Genomic DNA, 21855 nt, shown 5'->3' on the forward strand with positions numbered 1-21855 from the left:
TTCGCCACGACTCCCAGGAAGCGTAGGATGTTACAATTCTTCAGGTCCAGTTCATAGGATGGTCTCGAACGGATCAGTTCGACGACAGAGGGGCTTTATTTACTCCATTATATTATATTTACTTTATTTATTATTTACGCGTCGCCATAGTTTCATCAGGACGGCCGCACGTCGGCCTCTATGTCGCCCATCTCTTTTCGCCTCCGGGCCTCGGGGATTTTAGGGCCTGGATTGGGATGAGCAGGAAGTCCTGCGCTGTCGACCTGTTGAAAGTAGAAATGTTCAACCAAACGGAGGTTGGTGATCTCTGTTCTGATGTCCAGAAGATCTTTTCATCACAGGAAACATTATGTAAGAAAAGACAAAAAAAACATTTAAAAAGTTATGAGGAGCGCAAAAAATATCAGAACTGGTCAGGAGCACGTAAAACAGCTAAACAATTCAGCGCCACGTGTGTGTGTGTGTGTGTGTATGAGAGAGTGTGTGTGTGTGTGTGTGTGTGTGAGAGTGTGTGTGTGTGTGTGTGTGTGTGTGTGTGTGTGTGTGTGTGTGTGTGTGTGTGAGAGTGTGGTGTGTGTGTGTGTGTGTGTGTGTGTGTGTGTGTGTGTGTGTGTGTGTGTGTGTGTGTGTGTGTGTGTGTGTGTGTGTGTGTGTGTGTGTGTGTGTGTGTGTGTGTGTGTGTGTGTGTGTGTGTGTGTGACCAGATCAAAGAGTGTTTATCCAGAGATTATGTCACAACTAGGACCAGGAAACACGTCACTCCCCAGTGTCCATAACAGACAGGAAGTACACATCCATAGGAACCAACCTGTTCCTAAACTGTTCCCTTCACCTTTCTTGTAGCTTATTCTGTAACACCTCTGATCCAATCTCTCTCTCTACCTCCTCCAACAGGTAAGTGTGTGACCATCCCTCGGTCTCTGGACGGTCGTCTCCAGGTGTCTCACAGGAAGGGTCTCCCCCACGTCATCTACTGCAGAGTGTGGAGGTGGCCCGACCTACAGTCTCATCACGAACTCAAGGCCTTGGAGTGCTGCGAATTCGCCTTCGGATCCAAACAGAAAGACATCTGTATCAACCCCTACCACTACAGACGGGTAGAGACACCAGGTATGAAGCTATATTAACCCCTACCACTACAGACGGGTAGAGACACCAGGTATGAAGCTATATTAACCCCTACCACTACAGACGGGTAGAGACACCAGGTATGAAGCTATATTAACCACTACAGACACCAGGTATGAAGCTATATTAACCACTACAGACACCAGGTATGAAGCTATATTAACCCCTACAGATAGGTAGAGACACCAGGTATGAAGCTATATTAACCACTACAGACACCAGGTATGAAGCTATATTAACCCCTACAGACACCAGGTATGAAGCTATATTAACCCCTACAGACAGGTAGAGACACCAGGTATGAAGCTATATTAACCCCAACAGACACCAGGTATGAAGCTATATTAACCCCTACAGACAGGTAGAGACGCCAGGTATGAAGCTATATTTACCCCTACAGACACCAGGTATGAAGCTATATTAACCCCTACAGACACCAGGTATGAAGCTATATTAACCACTACAGACACCAGGTATGAAGCTATATTAACCCCTACAGACACCAGTTATGAAGCTATATTAACCCCTACAGACAGGTAGAGACGCCAGGTATGAAGCTATATTAACCTCTACAGACACCAGGTATGAAGCTATATTAACCCCTACAGACAGGTAGAGACGCCAGGTATGAAGCTATATTAACCCCAACAGACACCAGGTATGAAGCTATATTAACCCCTACAGACAGGTAGAGACGCCAGGTATGAAGCTATATTAACCTCTACAGACACCAGGTATGAAGCTATATTAACCCCTACAGACAGGTACAGACACCAGGTATGAAGCTATATTAACCCCTACAGACAGGTAGAGACGCCAGGTATGAAGCTATATTAACCCCAACAGACACCAGGTATGAAGCTATATTAACCCCTACAGACAGGTAGAGACGCCAGGTATGAAGCTATATTAACCTCTACAGACACCAGGTATGAAGCTATATTAACCCCTACAGACAGGTAGAGACACCAGGTGTGAAGCTATATTAACCCCTACAGACAGGTAGAGACACCAGGTGTGAAGCTATATTAACCCCTACAGACAGGTAGAGACACCAGGTGTGAAGCTATATTAACCCCAACAGACACCAGTTATGAAGCTATATTAACCCCAACAGACACCAGGTATGAAGCTATATTAACCCCAACAGACACCAGGTATGAAGCTATATTAACCCCTACAGACACCAGGTATGAAGCTATATTTACCCCTACAGACACCAGGTATGAAGCTATATTTACCCCTACAGACACCAGGTATGAAGCTATATTAACCCCTACAGACACCAGGTATGAAGCTATATTTACCCCTACAGACACCAGGTATGAAGCTATATTAACCCCTACAGACACCAGGTATGAAGCTAATTTAACCCCTACAGACACCAGGTATGAAGCTATATTAACCCCTACAGACAGGTAGAGACACCAGGTGTGAAGCTATATTAACCCCAACAGACAGGTAGAGACACCAGGTGTGAAGCTATATTAACCCCTACAGACACCAGGTATGAAGCTATATTAACCCCTACAGACACCAGGTATGAAGCTATATTAACCCCTACAGACAGGTAGAGACACCAGGTGTGAAGCTATATTAACCCCTACAGACACCAGGTATGAAGCTATATTAACCCCTACAGACAAGTAGAGACACCAGGTGTGAAGCTATATTAACCCCAACAGACACCAGGTATGAAGCTATATTAACCCCTACAGACAGGTAGAGACACCAGGTGTGAAGCTATATTAACCCCTACAGACACCAGGTATGAAGCTATATTTACCCCTACAGACAGGTAGAGACACCAGGTATGAAGCTATATTAACCCCAACAGACACCAGGTATGAAGCTATATTAACCCCTACAGACAGGTAGAGACACCAGGTATGAAGCTATATTACCCCCTACAGACACCAGGTATGAAGCTATATTAACCCCTACAGACAGGTAGAGACACCAGGTGTGAAGCTATATTAACCCCTACAGACACCAGGTATGAAGCTATATTAACCACTACAGACAGGTAGAGACACCAGGTGTGAAGCTATATTAACCCCTACAGACACCAGGTATGAAGCTATATTTACCCCTACAGACAGGTAGAGACACCAGGTATGAAGCTATATTAACCCCAACAGACACCAGGTATGAAGCTATATTAACCCCTACAGACAGGTAGAGACACCAGGTATGAAGCTATATTACCCCCTACAGACACCAGGTATGAAGCTATATTAACCCCTACAGACAGGTAGAGACACCAGGTGTGAAGCTATATTAACCCCTACAGACACCAGGTATGAAGCTATATTTACCCCCTACAGACAGGTAGAGACACCAGGTATGAAGCTATATTAACCCCAACAGACACCAGGTATGAAGCTATATTAACCCCTACAGACAGGTAGAGACACCAGGTATGAAGCTATATTACCCCCTACAGACACCAGGTATGAAGCTATATTAACCCCTACAGACAGGTAGAGACACCAGGTGTGAAGCTATATTAACCCCTACAGACACCAGGTATGAAGCTATATTAACCACTACAGACAGGTAGAGACACCAGGTGTGAAGCTATATTAACCCCTACAGACACCAGGTATGAAGCTATATTTACCCCTACAGACAGGTAGAGACACCAGGTATGAAGCTATATTAACCCCAACAGACACCAGGTATGAAGCTATATTAACCCCTACAGACAGGTAGAGACACCAGTTATGAAGCTATATTACCCCCTACAGACACCAGGTATGAAGCTATATTAACCCCTACAGACAGGTAGAGACACCAGGTGTGAAGCTATATTAACCCCTACAGACACCAGGTATGAAGCTATATTAACCCCTACAGACAGGTAGAGACACCAGGTGTGAAGCTATATTAACCCCTACAGACACCAGGTATGAAGCTATATTAACCCCTACAGACAGGTAGAGACACCAGGTGTGAAGCTATATTAACCCCTACAGACACCAGGTATGAAGCTATATTAACCCCTACAGACAGGTAGAGACACCAGGTGTGAAGCTATATTAACCACTACAGACACCAGGTATGAAGCTATATTAACCCCTACAGACACCAGGTATGAAGCTATATTAACCCCTACAGACACCAGGTATGAAGCTATATTAACCCCTACAGACACCAGGTATGAAGCTATATTAACCACTACAGACACCAGGTATGAAGCTATATTAACCCCTACAGACACCAGGTATGAAGCTATATTAACCACTACAGACACCAGGTATGAAGCTATATTAACCCCTACAGACACCAGGTATGAAGCTATATTAACCCTACAGACACCAGGTATGAAGCTATATTAACCCCTACAGACACCAGGTATGAAGCTATATTAACCCCTACAGACACCAGGTATGAAGCTATATTAACCCCTACAGACACCAGGTATGAAGCTATATTAACCTCTACAGACACCAGGTATGAAGCTATATTAACCCCTACAGACACCAGGTATGAAGCTATATTAACCCCTACAGACACCAGGTATGAAGCTATATTAACCCCTACAGACAGGTAGAGACACCAGGTATGAAGCTATATTAACCCCTACAGACACCAGGTATGAAGCTATATTAACCCCTACAGACAGGTAGAGACACCAGGTATGAAGCTATATTAACCCCTACAGACACCAGGTATGAAGCTATATTAACCCCTACAGACACCAGGTATGAAGCTATATTAACCCCTACAGACACCAGGTATGAAGCTATATTAACCCCAACAGACACCAGGTATGAAGCTATATTAACCCCTACAGACACCAGGTATGAAGCTATATTAACCCCTACAGACACCAGGTATGAAGCTATATTAACCCCTACAGGTACAGACACCAGGTATGAAGCTATATTAACCCCTACAGACACCAGGTATGAAGCTATATTAACCCCTACAGACACCAGGTATGAAGCTATATTAACCCCTACAGACACCAGGTATGAAGCTATATTAACCCCTACAGACACCAGGTATGAAGCTATATTAACCCCTACAGACACCAGGTATGAAGCTATATTAACCCCTACAGACACCAGGTATGAAGCTATATTAACCCCTACAGACACCAGGTATGAAGCTATATTAACCCCTACAGACAGGTAGAGACACCAGGTGTGAAGCTACAGACACCAGGTATGAAGCTATATTAACCCCTACAGACAGGTATGAAGCTATATTAACCCCTACAGACACCAGGTATGAAGCTATATTAACCCCTACAGACACCAGGTATGAAGCTATATTAACCCCTACAGACAGGTAGAGACCAGGTATGAAGCTATATTAACCCCAACAGACACCAGGTATGAAGCTATATTAACCCCTACAGACACCAGGTATGAAGCTATATTAACCCCTACAGACAGGTAGAGACACCAGGTATGAAGCTATATTAACCCCTACAGACACCAGGTATGAAGCTATATTAACCCCTACAGACAGGTAGAGACACCAGGTATGAAGCTATATTAACCCCTACAGACAGGTAGAGACACCAGGTATGAAGCTATATTAACCCCTACAGACACCAGGTATGAAGCTATATTAACCCCTACAGACAGGTAGAGACACCAGGTATGAAGCTATATTAACCCCTACAGACAGGTAGAGACACCAGGTATGAAGCTATATTAACCCCTACAGACAGGTAGAGACACCAGGTATGAAGCTATATTAACCCCTACAGACAGGTAGAGACACCAGGTATGAAGCTATATTAACCCCTACAGACACCAGGTATGAAGCTATATTAACCCCTACAGACACCAGGTATGAAGCTATATTAACCCCTACAGACAGGTAGAGACACCAGGTATGAAGCTATATTAACCCCTACAGACAGGTAGAGACACCAGGTATGAAGCTATATTAACCCCTACAGACAGGTAGAGACACCAGGTATGAAGCTATATTAACCCCTACAGACAGGTAGAGACACCAGGTGTGAAGCTATATTAACCCCTACAGACACCAGGTATGAAGCTATATTAACCCCTACAGACACCAGGTATGAAGCTATATTAACCCCTACAGACAGGTAGAGACACCAGGTATGAAGCTATATTAACCCCTACAGACACCAGGTATGAAGCTATATTAACCCCTACAGACAGGTAGAGACACCAGGTATGAAGCTATATTAACCCCTACAGACAGGTAGAGACACCAGGTGTGAAGCTATATTAACCCCTACAGACACCAGGTATGAAGCTATATTAACCCCTACAGACAGGTAGAGACACCAGGTATGAAGCTATATTAACCCCTACAGACAGGTAGAGACACCAGGTATGAAGCTATATTAACCCCTACAGACACCAGGTATGAAGCTATATTAACCCCTACAGACAGGTAGAGACACCAGGTATGAAGCTATATTAACCCCTACAGACACCAGGTATGAAGCTATATTAACCCCTACAGACACCAGGTATGAAGCTATATTAACCCCTACAGACAGGTAGAGACACCAGGTATGAAGCTATATTAACCCCTACAGACAGGTAGAGACACCAGGTATGAAGCTATATTAACCCCTACAGACAGGTAGAGACACCAGGTATGAAGCTATATTAACCCCTACAGACACCAGGTATGAAGCTATATTAACCCCTACAGACAGGTAGAGACACCAGGTATGAAGCTATATTAACCCCTACAGACACCAGGTATGAAGCTATATTAACCCCTACAGACAGGTAGAGACACCAGGTATGAAGCTATATTAACCCCTACAGACACCAGGTATGAAGCTATATTAACCCCTACAGACAGGTAGAGACACCAGGTATGAAGCTATATTAACCCCTACAGACAGGTAGAGACACCAGGTATGAAGCTATATTAACCCCTACAGACAGGTAGAGACACCAGGTATGAAGCTATATTAACCCCTACAGACACCAGGTATGAAGCTATATTAACCCCTACAGACAGGTAGAGACACCAGGTATGAAGCTATATTAACCCCTACAGACACCAGGTATGAAGCTTATATTAAGCTCAGGTACCAGCCCCTACCCCTACAGACAGGTAGAGACACCAGGTATGAAGCTATATTAACCCCTACAGACACCAGGTATGAAGCTATATTAACCCCTACAGACAGGTAGAGACACCAGGTATGAAGCTATATTAACCCCTACAGACAGGTAGAGACACCAGGTGTATTACAATACGGGATGATATAATACGTCACACGTAGCCTAGACTCTTCTTACCTTTTACTGATTGCAAACCGTTTTACAATATACAGTATGTAAATCAGAGATGTAAATCAGAGATGGGATTTTGCCAGACTCAGTAGACTGTCCTGTGTGATCTAACCCAGTCTTGAGTCGGGATTGGCACCCTATTCAATAAATAGCGCACTACTGTTGACCAGGGCCCTCATAGGGTACCATTTCAGACACATCTCTGTGGTCTGTCTGTCTCTCTATTGTTCCTGTGTTTTAATTATCTGAGATAAAGGTCAGTAGAGGGATGTGGGATGAAACCTGATCACAGCCGCACTGTGTTCTGTTCAGAGACAAACTGGATTTACAGTTATTTGATATGAGAAGAACTGTACTGACCGATCAATCTCTCTGTCTCTGTCTCTCTCTCTCCTCGTTCTCTCTCTGTTTCTCTCCTCTCTCTGTTTCTCTCTCCTCTCCCCTCTCTGTTTCTCTCCTCGTTCTCTCTCTGTTTCTCTCCTCTCTCTCTCTCTCTCTCTCTCTCTCTCTCTCTCTCTCTCTCTCTCTCTCTCTCTCTCTCTCTCTCTCTCTCTTGCTCTCTCTGTCTCTGTCTGTTTGTCTCTCTCTCGCTCTCCCCCATTCTCTGCCTGTCTGTCTCTTTCACTGTCGATCTCTCTTTTTCTCTCTCCCCACTTTTCTCTGTCTCTCCCTTTCTCTGTCTGTCTCTCTGTCCCCTACCCCTCTCAGTGCTTCCCCCAGTGTTGGTCCCCCGCCACAGTGAGTTTAACCCCCAGCACAGTCTACTGGCTAAATTCCGGAATGCCTCGCTCCACAACGAGCCCCTGATGCCCCAGAACGCTACATACCCGGACTCCTTCCCTCCTCTCCCTTGCGCCTCCTTTTCTTCCACCTCCTCATCCTCTCTCACCCAGTCCCCCACCTCCGCCAGCTACCCCAACTCTCCCAGCAGCTCAGCCGAACCTACCAGCCCCTACCACATCACAGGTACACCTACTAAATGCATACGTATACTTAATACTACAAAACTACTACTACAGTCCTATAGCCGTCCCATACCACATTATAGGTAGAAATGCGATGACTGTATTGCTTTAGGCTGCTATTATCTCTATTGAGCTTATTACTGCAATGTAGCCCAAATGCCAGCTGGTGGCGATATTGAGTCGTTTCCATCTTGCCATGCAAATGTCCGGCAATGCACTCGTATCCCCCTTGTACCGGTTCATACCTGAAACATTATAAATTCAGGCTGCATAGGTGTCGATTTCATCCTAAACTAGATTTAATGGTGACAAGGCTGGGGGGAAAAACGCTGAAAAATATGCTTTCTTTCTTTTAGGAAACACAATTTTTCACCACCTTGTCTAGGAAATGGCGAATGGCTAAGGTCTAGGAAATGGCTAAGGTCTAGGAAATGGCTAATGGCTAAGGTCTAGGAAATGGCTAATGGCTAAGGTCTAGGAAATGGCTAATGGCTAAGGTCTAGGAAATGACTAAGGTCTAGGAAATGGCTAATGGCTAAGGTCTAGGAAATGGCTAAGGTCTAGGAAATGGCTAAGGTCTAGGAAATGGCTATGGTCTAGGAAATGGCTAAGGTCTAGGAAATGGCTAAGGTCTAAGGTCTAGGAAATGGCTAATGGCTAAGGTCTAGGAAATGGCTAATGGCTAAGGTCTAGGAAATGGCTAAGGTCTAGGAAATGGCTAAGTGTACAAGTGTATTGCCGACTGCATACAAAGTGTTTGGACGGTAAGATGGAGCCATCGATACCAGAACAATATTTAGGCTAATTTCAATGGCACTAGTACTACTACTAATATTGTAATACAGTACTACTACTAATATTGTAATTCAGTACTACTACTAATATTGTAATACAGTACTACTACTGGTAGTGTACTACAGTACTACTACTGGTAGTGTACTACAGTACTACTAATAATATTGTAATACAGTACTACTACTAATATTGTAATACAGTACTACTACTGGTAGTGTAATACAGTACTACTACTAATATTGTAATACAGTACTACTACTAATATTGTAATACAGTACTACTACTAATATTGTAATACAGTACTACTACTGGTAGTGTAATACAGTACTACTACTAATATAGTAATACAGTACTACTACTGGTAGTGTAATACAGTACTACTACTAATATTGTAATACAGTACTACTACTAATATTGTAATACAGTACTACTACTGGTAGTGTAATACAGTACTACTACTAATATTGTAATACACTACTACTACTAATATTGTAATATAGTACTACTACTGGTAGTGTAATACAGTACTACTACTAATATTGTAATACAGTACTACTACTAATATTGTAATACAGTACTACTACTGGTAGTGTAATACAGTACTACTAATAATATTGTAATACAGTACTACTACTAATACTGTAATACAGTACTACTACTAATATAGTAATACAGTACTACTACTGGTAGTGTAATACAGTACTACTACTGGTAGTGTAATACACTACTACTACTAATATTGTAATACAGTACTACTACTAATATTGTAATACAGTACTACTACTGGTAGTGTAATACAGTACCATTGCAGTAATCATCTTAATAAAGATCAAATAGTAATTTGTCCTATTAGTATAATCCTTTTGTAGCTATGTATATATTATTTTACTTTTGATGTGTTGTAATTTCTCTTCCTCCCCCCTCTGCTCCCTCCTCCCCCTTCTGTTCCCCTCTGCCCCCCCTCTGTTCCCCTCCGCCCCTCTCTGTTCCTCTCCACCCCTCTACTCCCTCCTCCCCCCTGTGTTCCCCTCCACCCCTCTACTCCCTCCATGTCCCCCTCCGCCTCCCTCTGTTCCCCTCCACCTCTCTACTCCCTCTGTTCCCCTCCGCCCCCCTCTGTACCCCTCCACCCCTCTACTCCCCCCTCTGTTCCACTCCACCCCCGTTCCCTTCCTCCCTGCAGAGACCCCACCTCCCCCCTATAGCATGATGGAGACAGTCCCAACTGAGGATGTCAAGCCTGGAGACTCCACACACAAGCTCACCTTCTCAGCTCCGCACATAGGTAAAAAAATATATATATATCCTTAAACTAATCCTAGCACTTGTCTTTTCCTACTACTACTGGCTCTGCTGATATCGTCTTTATTGAAGAAACATGTACTTACTATGACTGTGAAATGTGGTTGTCCCACCGAGTGCATTCGGAAAGTATTCAGACCACTTTTTACACATTTTGTTACATTACAGCCTTATTCTAAAATAGTTTTTTTCCCCCCTAATAATTATAGACACAATACCCCATAATGACAAAGCATAAACAGGTTTTTAGACAATTTTGCAAGTGTATTCAAAATAAAAAAACTTAAATATCATATTTACATAAGTATTCAGACCCTTTACTCAGTACTTTGTTGAATCACATTTGGCAGTGATTACAGCCTTGAGTCTTCCTGGGTATGTCGCTACAAGCTTGGCGCACCTGTATTTGGTTTTCATTAAGGATCTCTCTGTACTTTGCTCCGTTCATCTTTCCCTCGACCCTGACTAATTTCCTAGTCCCTGCTGCTGAAAAACATTCCCACAGCATGATGCTGCCACCACCATGCTTCACCGCAGGGATGGTGCCAGGTTTCCTCCAGACATGATGCTGCCACCACCATGCTTCACTGTAGGGATGGTGCCAGGTTTCCTCGAGACATGATGCTGCCACCACCATGCTTCACCGTAGGGATGGTGCCAGGTTTCCTCCAGACATGATGCTGCCACCACCATGCTTCACCGTAGGGTTGGTGCCAGACATGATGCTGCCACCACCATGCTTCACCTTAGGGATGGTGCCAGGTTTCCTCCAGACATGATGCTGCCACCACCATGCTTCACCGTAGGGATGGTGCCAGGTTTTCTCCAGAAGTGACGTATGGTATTCAGGCCAAAGAGTTGAGTCTTGGTTTCATCATACCAGAGAATCTTGTTTCCTTGAGTCCTTGTTTTGGTACCCTTCCCCAGATCTGTGCCTCGACACAATCCTGTCTCTGAGCTCTACGGACAATTCCTTCAACCTCAAGGCTTGGTTTTTGCTCTGACATGCACTGTCAACTGTGGGACCTTATATAGACAGGTGTGTGCCTTTCCAAATCATGTCCAGTCAATTAAATATACCACAGGTGGACTTCAATCAAGTTGTAGAAACATCTCAAGGATGATCAATGGAAACAGGATGCACCTGAGCTCAATTTAGAGTCTCATAGCAAAGGGTCTGAATACCTGTTTCAGTCAGCATGCCTCAGTCAGCATGCTTCAGTCAGCATGCCTCAGTCAGCATGCCTCAGTCAGCATGTTTCAGTCAGCATGCCTCAGTCAGCATGCCTCAGTTAGCATGCCTCAGTTAGCATGCCTCAGTCAGCATGCCTCAGTCAGCATGCCTCAGTCAGCATGCCTCAGTCAGCATGCCTCAGTCAGCATGCCTCAGTCAGCATGCCTCAGTCAGCATGCCTCAGTTAGCATGCCTCAGTCAGCATGCCTCAGTCAGCATGCCTCAGTTAGCATGTCTCAGTCAGCATGCCTCAGTCAGCATGCCTCAGTTAGCATGCCTCAGTTAGCATGTTTCAGTCAGCATGCTTCAGTCAGCATGCCTCAGTCAGCATGCCTCAGTTAGCATGACTCAGTCAGCATGCTTCAGTCAGCATGCCTCAGTTAGCATGCCTCAGTCAGCATGCTTCAGTCAGCATGTTTCAGTCAGCATGCCTCAGTCAGCATGCCTCAGTCAGCATGCTTCAGTCAGCATGTTTCAGTCAGCATGCCTCAGTCAGCATGTTTCAGTCAGCATGTTTCAGTCAGCATGTCTCAGTCAGCATGCCTCAGTTAGCATGTTTCAGTCAGCATGTTTCAGTCAGCATGCCTCAGTCAGCATGCCTCAGTCAGCATGTTTCAGTCAGCATGCCTCAGTCAGCATGCCTCAGTCAGCATGCCTCAGTCAGCATGCCTCAGTCAGCATGTTTCAGTCAGCATGCTTCAGTCAGCATGCCTCAGTCAGCATGCCTCAGTCAGCATGCTTCAGTCAGCATGCTTCAGTCAGCATGCTTCAGTCAGCATGCCTCAGTCAGCATGCTTCAGTCAGCATGCTTCAGTCAGCATACATTAGTCAGCATGCCTCAGTCAGCATGCTTCAGTTCGGCAGCCGAACCGAACAAGTGTACTCGCATACTCCCTTAAAAAACGAGAAAAAACGCGGCAAGAGACGCCGTAGCCAGTATACACTTCCTAGTCATAATTAATCAAAGATAACTCAAGAAATATGCCGTTAATTTTTACGTTTTTTTTTTTTTGCCATGGAGATCTTAGTCACGCAATTGTACATCTAACTAAGAGATTTGGTGCGTTATTTTTCAACTGTTTGGGCCTGGAAGCATGTGGACGCCTTAACCCCTTCCTCTCTGTATAGATCTGCGGCCTGTGTGTTATGAGGAGCCAGAGTACTGGTGTTCAGTGGCGTACTACGAGCTGAATAATCGTGTTGGAGAGACGTTCCACGCCTCGTCCCGTAGTGTCCTGGTGGACGGCTTCACCGACCCCTCCAACAACAAGAACCGCTTCTGTCTCGGCCTGTTGTCTAACGTCAACCGCAACTCAACCATCGAACACACACGCAGGCACATAGGAAAAGGTGAGAAGGCACACGCAGAGGCGGAAAGCACACACACACGCACACACACACACACACACACACACGCACATACAGAGGCACACAGGCAAAGGAACATAGTGAAAATGACCCATTTTAAATAAAGTGTTCATTCATTATGAGTGTTTGTTTCACAATGTAAACAACTAGTCATCTGCCACTGTGCACTGGTACTCAATCCCTTATATAGTGTATTCCTTTTGACCCAGAGACCTCTGGGAGCCATAGAAAGTCATTTGAAGCCATTTGAAGCCATAGGAAGCCATATGGAGCCATTTGAAGCCATATATAGCTATATGGAGACATTTGAAGCCATAGGAAGTGATATGGAGCCATTTGAAGCCATAGGGAGCTATAGGAAGTCATAGGGAGCTATAGGAAGTCATAGGAGCCATTTGAAGATATGGAGCCATTTGGAGCCATAGGGAGCCATAGGGATCCATAGGAAGCGATATGGAGCCATTTGAAGCCATAGGAAGCCATATGGAGCCATTTGAAGCCATATATAGCTATATGGAGACATTTGAAGCCATAGGAAGCCATTTGGGATGCAGACATAGTAACATGTCTTCTTATTTTATTAAAGAGAGTTCAGTAACAGAGGAAAAGTCCTGCTGGTCTCTCACTTAGACTGGCGACAAACCATGTATCATGGCTGTTGTAGGTCTCTCTCTCTGTGTGTGTGTGTGAGTGTGAGTGTGAGTGTGTGTGTGTGTGTGTGTGTGTGTGCTGTGTGAGTGTGAGTGTGAGTGTGAGTGTGTGTGTGTGTGTGTGTGTGTGTGTGTGTGTGTGTGTGTGTGTGTGTGTGTGTGTGTGTGTGTGTGAGTGAGTGAGTGAAAGAGGCCCATATGACCTGGGACAGCCTGGCCTTTTGGCTTTTCTCATGGTGTCAGATCATAGTTGCCGTGCCAACATTGGATAAAGATAAAACGTTGCCATGGGCTGCTGTCAAAAACATGTGTTGTGTTGAGAACTAGGAGAGGTCGGAGAGGAGCCAAGTTTGGGCCTCCTCCCACATCCCTCAGTCCCCCTATTACACACACACACACACACACACACACACACACACACACACACACACACACACACACACACACACACACACACACACACACACACACACACACACACACACACACACACACACACACACACACACACAGAAGTGAAGTGAATCTATCCAGACACGGCTGGTTTATAAGGAGACCATTACCACTCTGTCTTGGCAAGGGATGAAACACTCAGCTAGGTGTGTCATGATAGCTAGCTTTAGAGACATTACACAGGAATGATAGTGTCATGATAGCTAGCTTTAGAGACATTACACTGGAATGATAGTGTCATGATAGCTAGCTTTAGAGACATTGCACTGGAATGATAGTGTCATGATTGCTAGCTTTAGAGACATTACACTGGAATGATAGTGTCATGATAGCTAGCTTTAGAGACATTACACTGGAATGATAGTGTCATGATAGCTAGCTTTAGAGACATTGCACTGCAATGATAGTGTCATGATAGCTAGCTTTAGAGACATTACACTGGAATGATAGTGTCATGATAGCTAGCTTTGGAGACATTACACTGGAATGACAGTGTCATGATAGCTAGCTTTAGAGACATTACACTGGAATGATAGTGTCATGATAGCTAGCTTTGGAGACATTGCACTGGAATGATAGTGTCATGATAGCTAGCTTTGGAGACATTGCACTGGAATGATAGTGTCATGATAGCTAGCTTTAGAGACATTACACTGGAATGATAGTGTCATGATAGCTAGCTTTGGGAGACATTACACTAGAATGATAGTGTCATGATAGCTAGCATTAGAGACATTACACTGGAATGATAGTGTCATGATAGCTAGCTTTAGAAACATCACACTGGAATGATAGTGTCATGATAGCTAGCTTTGGAGACATTACACTGAAATGATAGTGTCATGATAGCTAGCTTTAGAGACATTACACTGGAATGATAGTGTCATGATAGTTAGCTTTGGAGACATTACACTGAAATGATAGTGTCACGATAGCTAGCTTTAGAGACATTACACTGGAATGATAGTGTCATGATAGCTAGCTTTAGAGACATTACACTAGAATGATAGTGTCATGATAGCTAGCTTTAGAGACATTACACTGGAATGATAGTGTCATGATAGCTAGCTTTAGAGACATTACACTGGAATGATAGTGTCGTGATAGCTAGCTTTGGAGACATTACACTGAAATGATAGTTGGCTTTCGAGACATTATACTGGAATGATAGTGTCATAATAGCTAGCTTTAGAGACATTACACTGGAATGATAGTTGGCTTTAGAGACATTACACTGGAATGATAGCTGGCTTTGGAGACATTACACTGGAATGATAGCTAGCTTTAGAGACATTACACTGGAATGATAGCTAGCTTTGGAGACATTACACTGGAATGATAGCTGGCTTTGGAGACATTACACTGGAATGATAGCTGGCTTTAGAGACATTACACTGGAATGATAGTGTCAACTGAGAAACTCTGCTAGGAACCAGGGAGTGAACCATAAATATAGTCAGTTTTCAAAGACGCAAACTGTTATTGTAGGCTACTGCTAGAAAATAATGATATTATTGGAGTGATTTTATTTTCAACTTATTCATGTCTCTCCGTATGGCCTCTTCTCTGCCAAGATGATTGCAGATAGCAATGAGCTCAAGGATTTTAACCCTTCTGGCTCCCTCCCCCTCCAGGTGTCCATCTCTACTACGTGGGTGGTGAGGTGTACGCCGAGTGTCTGAGTGACAGCAGTATCTTCATCCAGATTCCTAACTCTCCTCTCTCTCTCTCCCCCCTCTCTCTCCCTCCCTCCCCCTCCAGGTGTCCATCTCTACTACGTGGGTGGTGAGGTGTACGCCGAGTGTCTGAGTGACAGCAGTATCTTCGTCCAGAGTCGTAACTGTAACTATCAGCATGGTTTCCATGCCACCACCGTGTGTAAGATCCCCAGCGGCTGTAGTCTGAAGATCTTCAACAACCAGCTGTTCGCCGAGCTCCTCTCTCAGTCCGTCAACCACGGCTTCGAGGTGGTCTACGAACTCACCAAGATGTGTACTATACGCATGAGCTTTGTCAAGGTAACTGGGGTCAGGGGTTAGAGGTCAGATGGTGAAGGGTCAGGTATTAGAGTGTGGGGTTAGAGGTCAGATGGTGAAGGGTCAGGTGTTAATAGGGTGGGGTTATGAGAGAGTCTGCATGGGCAGTGAATGTAGCACTGAAACTCACATTTAAACAGATGTCTGTGAGCGAAGAGACAAGAACTGAGATGTCTACGTTGTTTCCACGGTAACTCAACACCATGTTATTCTGATACTTGGCTCTGTAGAAACGACATTGTTTAGGAGCTTCAAGAAAGAATGATGTAATAGTGAACAGCCTACAAACTTCAGATGGCATTCAATATCTTTTTTTATGTTTGCCAAATATTTCTAAATGGTTTTATGATTTGTACAAATTTGAAAGAAGTCATTATGTTGAAAGCGTTGTTTCCACGGTAACTCAACACCATGTTGTTCTGATATTTGGCTCCCGCCTGGAGTGAGAGTGTTCCAAGACCACTGCACACACACATATTGGTCACGGTCGTATCTTGTTACACACACGTACACCAACACACACACCCCGCGTGCACGTATATACGCAAATGTGTACACAAGATTCTCAAGTTGCCACAGAAACGGACAGGTGGGGGCAGGTGGGGGACTACAGGAGGGGGACTACAGGGAGGAACACAGGGAGGGACTACAGGGAGGGACTGGACTACAGGGAGGGACTACAGGGAGGGACTGGACTACAGGGAGGAACACAGGGGGGGACTACAGGGAGGAACACAGGGGGGGACTGGACTACAGGGAGGAACTAGAGGGAGGGACTACAGGGAGGGACTACAGGGAGGAACACAGGGGGGGACTACAGGGGGGACTACAGGGGGGGACTACAGGGAGGGACTACAGGGGGGGACTACAGGGAGGAACTACAGGGGGAACTACAGGGAGGGACTACAGGGAGGAACACAGGGAGGGACTGGACTACAGGAAGGAACACAGGGAGGAACTAGAGGGAGGGACTACAGGGAGGGACTACAGGGAGGAACTACAGGGGGAACTACAGGGAGGGACTACAGGGAGGAACACAGGGAGGGACTGGACTACAGGGAGGAACACAGGGGGGGACTACAGGGAGGAACACAGGGGGGGACTGGACTACAGGGAGGGACTACAGGGGGGGACTACAGGGAGGGACTACAGGGAGGGACTACAGGGGGGACTACAGGGAGGGACTACAGGGAGGGACTACAGGGAGGAACACAGGGGGGGACTACAGGGAGGGACTACAGGGATGAACTACAGGGAGGGACTATAGGGAGGAACTACAGGGAGGGACTACAGGGGGGACTACAGGGAGGAACTACAGGGAGGAACACAGGGAGGGACTACAGGGAGGGACTACAGGGAGGAACACAGGGAGGGACTACAGGGAGGGACTATAGGGAGGAACACATGGATGAACTACAGGGAGGGACTACAGGGAGGGACTGCAGGGAGGAACACAGGGAGGGACTACAGGGAGGAACACAGGGAGGGACTACAGGGAGGAACACAGGGATGAACTACAGGGAGGGACTACAGGGAGGAACACAGGGAGGGACTACAGGGAGGGACTGGACTACAGGGAGGGACTATAGGGAGGGACTACAGGGAGGAACACAGGGAGGAACACAGGGGGGAACACAGGGAGGGACTACAGGGAGCAACACAGGGGGGAACACAGGGGGGGACTACAGGGGGGAACTACAGGGGGGGACTACAGGGAGGGACTACAGGGAGGAACACAGGGGGGGACTACAGGGGGGACTACAGGGGGGGACTACAGGGAGGGACTACAGGGGGGGACTACAGGGGGGAACTAGAGGGAGGGACTACAGGGAGGGACTACAGGGAGGGACTACAGGGAGGAGGGACTACAGGGAGGAACACAGGGGGGAGGGGGAGGGACTACAGGAGGAACACAGGGGGGAACTAGAGGGAGGGACTACAGGGAGGAACTACAGGGAGGGACTACAGGGAGGAACACAGGGGGGGACTACAGGGGGACTACAGGGAGGAACACAGGGGGGGACTACAGAGAGGAACACAGGGGGGGACTACAGAGAGGAACACAGGGAGGGACTACAGGGAGGAACACAGGGGGGAACTACAGGGGGGAACTACAGGGAGGGACTACAGGGAGGAACACAGGGGGGGACTACAGAGAGGAACACAGGGGGAACTAGAGGGAGGGACTACAGGGAGGAACTACAGGGAGGGACTACAGGGAGGAACTACAGGGGGGAACTACAGGGAGGAACTACAGGGGGACTACAGGGATGAACTACAGGGAGGGACTACAGGGAGGGACTACAGGGAGGAACACAGGGAGGGACTACAGGGAGGAACACAGGGAGGGACTACAGGGAGGAACACAGGGAGGGACTACAGGGAGGAACACAGGGAGGGACTACAGGGAGGAACACAGGGAGGGACTACAGGGAGGGACTACAGGGAGGAACACAGGGAGGAACACAGTGGGGAACACAGGGAGCAACACAGGGGGGAACACAGGGGGGAACACAGGGAGGAACTACAGGGGGGAACTACAGGGGGGGACTACAGAGGGGGACTACAGGGGGACTACAGGGAGGAACTACAGGGAGGGACTACAGTGGGGGAACTACAGGGAGGGAGTACAGGGAGGAACTACAGGGAGGGACTACCTGAACTTGTTCAATAAGAAACTTTTTTTGTTTTATGTTGCCAAACCCTTTTGCGATGTTTTGCTACAGTGTGCACTAATCTATACAATCTGGGCCACATTCAATTGCCAAACGTTATCGAATGTTGCACATAGAAATTCCATGAATAGAGCAGATGTGATACTTTGTCTGAGAGGCATGTTTGTTCTACATAACATATTTCTATCCGAAGGTTCCAAAACGTCCAGTTGAACACGTCTCTGAAAACGTTGTGTTTACTTCCTCTTCTTCTATGCAGGGCTGGGGTGCAGAGTACCACCGACAGGATGTCACCAGCACCCCCTGCTGGATAGAGGTGCACCTGCACGGCCCTCTGCAGTGGCTGGACAAAGTCCTCACACAGATGGGCTCTCCTCATAACCCCATCTCCTCCGTGTCCTAACACATACATACACACACAGATGTGGTCTGTCCTAAAACATACACACACACACACATATCCTCTGTATCCTGACACACACACACATCTTAATGGATCTATGCTTATCTCGACTGACGCTATTGAAATAGCAGCCTTTTCTTCCTGACAGGAATCAACCGTCACTTAACATTACGAATGTTATTGAAGTTGATGACAATCAATCATACATACAGAAGTTACTGTAGCTTTCAGTTAGTCAATGTAAAATGTGTCAGTGATGCAGATGCCTATATTGCATTGTTTTAGCTACTCTGCTGTCTAGTTTTACTGTACGGGCGCTATCCAGCGTCAACCGACAACGCTATATCCGTTTCATTGTGTTTTCTTTGTTTAGGTGATGTCAGAGGTGTGTAACTGTGATGGGAGCTGTCTAAAATAACACATCTTTAATCAATCCCACCTGCGTTAGAAGTTCAGAACGAGAAAAGTGTAGGCTATAGTTGAAATAATAATAACACTGAAATGAAGCAATTATAAGGATTTTTACATCAGCCAATCGAGGCGTAGATTACAACAAGCGATCCAGTGTTCCAACTTGTAACACGGCTACATGAGGTCATTACTAGTGCAACTAGACGCATTCAAAGGCAATGTCCTGCACAGGTACAACGCCGGGAGCCCGTTGCTGCTTCGGCAGCTCCAACGCGGTACACCTCTCCCACAACGCCTAAACAAAAAACAATGATGCTGCGAGGCAGTTGTGGGTTAAGGCAGAATGGATTTAATCTAGCCCTTCAGTGTCATTAGACTGTGGTTTCAACTATCATTCAATCACCTTTTTGTTCACTGTAATCTACAGATACTGTATTCAACCACACAGCTCAGTTTAAATACTCTTTAACTCACTCAAAGACAGTGTTGTGTGCCCCCTATGGCCCCCTATTCCCTATATAGTGCACTACATTAGACCAGAGCCCTATGGCACCCTATTCCCTATATAGTGCACTACATTAGACCAGAGACCTATGGCACCCTATTCCCTATATAGTGCACTACATTAGACCAGAGCCCTATGGCACCCTATTCCCTATATAGTGCACTACCTTAGACCAGAGCCCTATGGCACCTTATGGCACCCTATTCCCTATATAGTGCACTACATTAGACCAGATCCCTATTCCCTATATACTGCACTACTTTAGACCAGAGCCCTATAGCACCCTATTCCCTATATAGTGCACTACTTTAGACCAGAGCACTATTTCCTATATAGTGCACTACTTTAGACCAGAGCCCTATGGCACCCTATTCCCTATATAGTTCACTACTTTAGACCAGAGCGCTATAGCACCCTATTCCTGATATAGTGCACTACTTTAGACCAGAGCACTATTCCCTATATAGTACACTACTTTAGACCAGAGCTCTATGGCACCCTATTCCCTATATATAGTGCACTACTTTAGACCAGAGCCCTATGGCACCCTATTCCCTATATAGTGCACTACATTAGACCAGAGCCCTATGGCATCCTATTCCCTATATAGTGCAGTACATTAGACCAGAGCCCTATGGCACCCTATTCCCTATATAGTGCACTACATTAGACCAGAGCCCTATGGCACCCTATTCCCTATATAGTGCACTACATTAGACCAGAGCCCTATGGCACCCTATTCCCTATATAGTGCACTACATTAGACCAGAGCCCTATGGCACCCTATTCCCTATATAGTGCACTACCTTAGACCAGAGCCCTATGGCACCCTATTCCCTATATAGTGCACTACATTAGACCAGATCCCTATTCCCTATATACTGCACTACTTTAGACCAGAGCCCTATAGCACCCTATTCCCTATATAGTGCACTACTTTAGACCAGAGCACTATTTCCTATATAGTGCACTACTTTAGACCAGAGCCCTATGGCACCCTATTCCCTATATAGTTCACTACTTTAGACCAGAGCGCTATAGCACCCTATTCCTGATATAGTGCACTACTTTAGACCAGAGCACTATTCCCTATATAGTACACTACTTTAGACCAGAGCTCTATGGCACCCTATTCCCTATATATAGTGCACTACTTTAGACCAGAGCCCTATGGCACCCTATTCCCTATATAGTGCACTACATTAGACCAGAGCCCTATGGCATCCTATTCCCTATATAGTGCAGTACATTAGACCAGAGCCCTATGGCACCCTATTCCCTATATAGTGCACTACATTAGACCAGAGCCCTATGGCACCCTATTCCCTATATAGTGCACTACATTAGACCAGAGCCCTATGGCACCCTATTCCCTATATAGTGCACTACATTAGACCAGAGCCCTATGGCACCCTATTCCCTATATAGTGCAGTAGGGTAGCATTTGAGATCAAAGGAAACAGTAGTTACTAATAGATACGTATATGTCAGTGTATAAAATTGTGTTTTTGGAAACATTATAAACATTATAAACATTATTTACTGTTGTTTCTGACTGCCTTTCTGATTACTTCATTAAATATTTTTTTTTTGAATTGAAAGGATTTTGTTTTGTAGTATATTTATGATACATGAAGTAGTTCTGTGTGTAGTATATTTACGATACATGAAGTCGT

General features: G+C 45.6%; 1 protein-coding gene across 1 annotated transcript; it reads left to right on the plus strand.

The window, feature by feature from the left end:
- Positions 1-1180: 1180 nt before the first annotated feature.
- On the plus strand, positions 1181-21717 carry smad9 (SMAD family member 9). The gene is made up of 6 exons (XM_052520363.1): positions 1181-1208; positions 8091-8348; positions 10326-10427; positions 12807-13028; positions 15911-16167; positions 19120-21717. Exons 2-6 carry the CDS (start codon positions 8189-8191, stop codon positions 19261-19263), a joined length of 885 nt encoding a protein of 294 aa, XP_052376323.1. The 5' UTR covers positions 1181-1208; positions 8091-8188; the 3' UTR covers positions 19264-21717.
- The last annotated feature ends 138 nt before the right edge of the window (positions 21718-21855 follow it).

This window comes from Oncorhynchus keta, chromosome 6 (genome assembly GCF_023373465.1).
Source record: "Oncorhynchus keta strain PuntledgeMale-10-30-2019 chromosome 6, Oket_V2, whole genome shotgun sequence".
In the NCBI taxonomy this organism is placed as follows: Eukaryota; Metazoa; Chordata; class Actinopteri; order Salmoniformes; family Salmonidae; genus Oncorhynchus; species Oncorhynchus keta.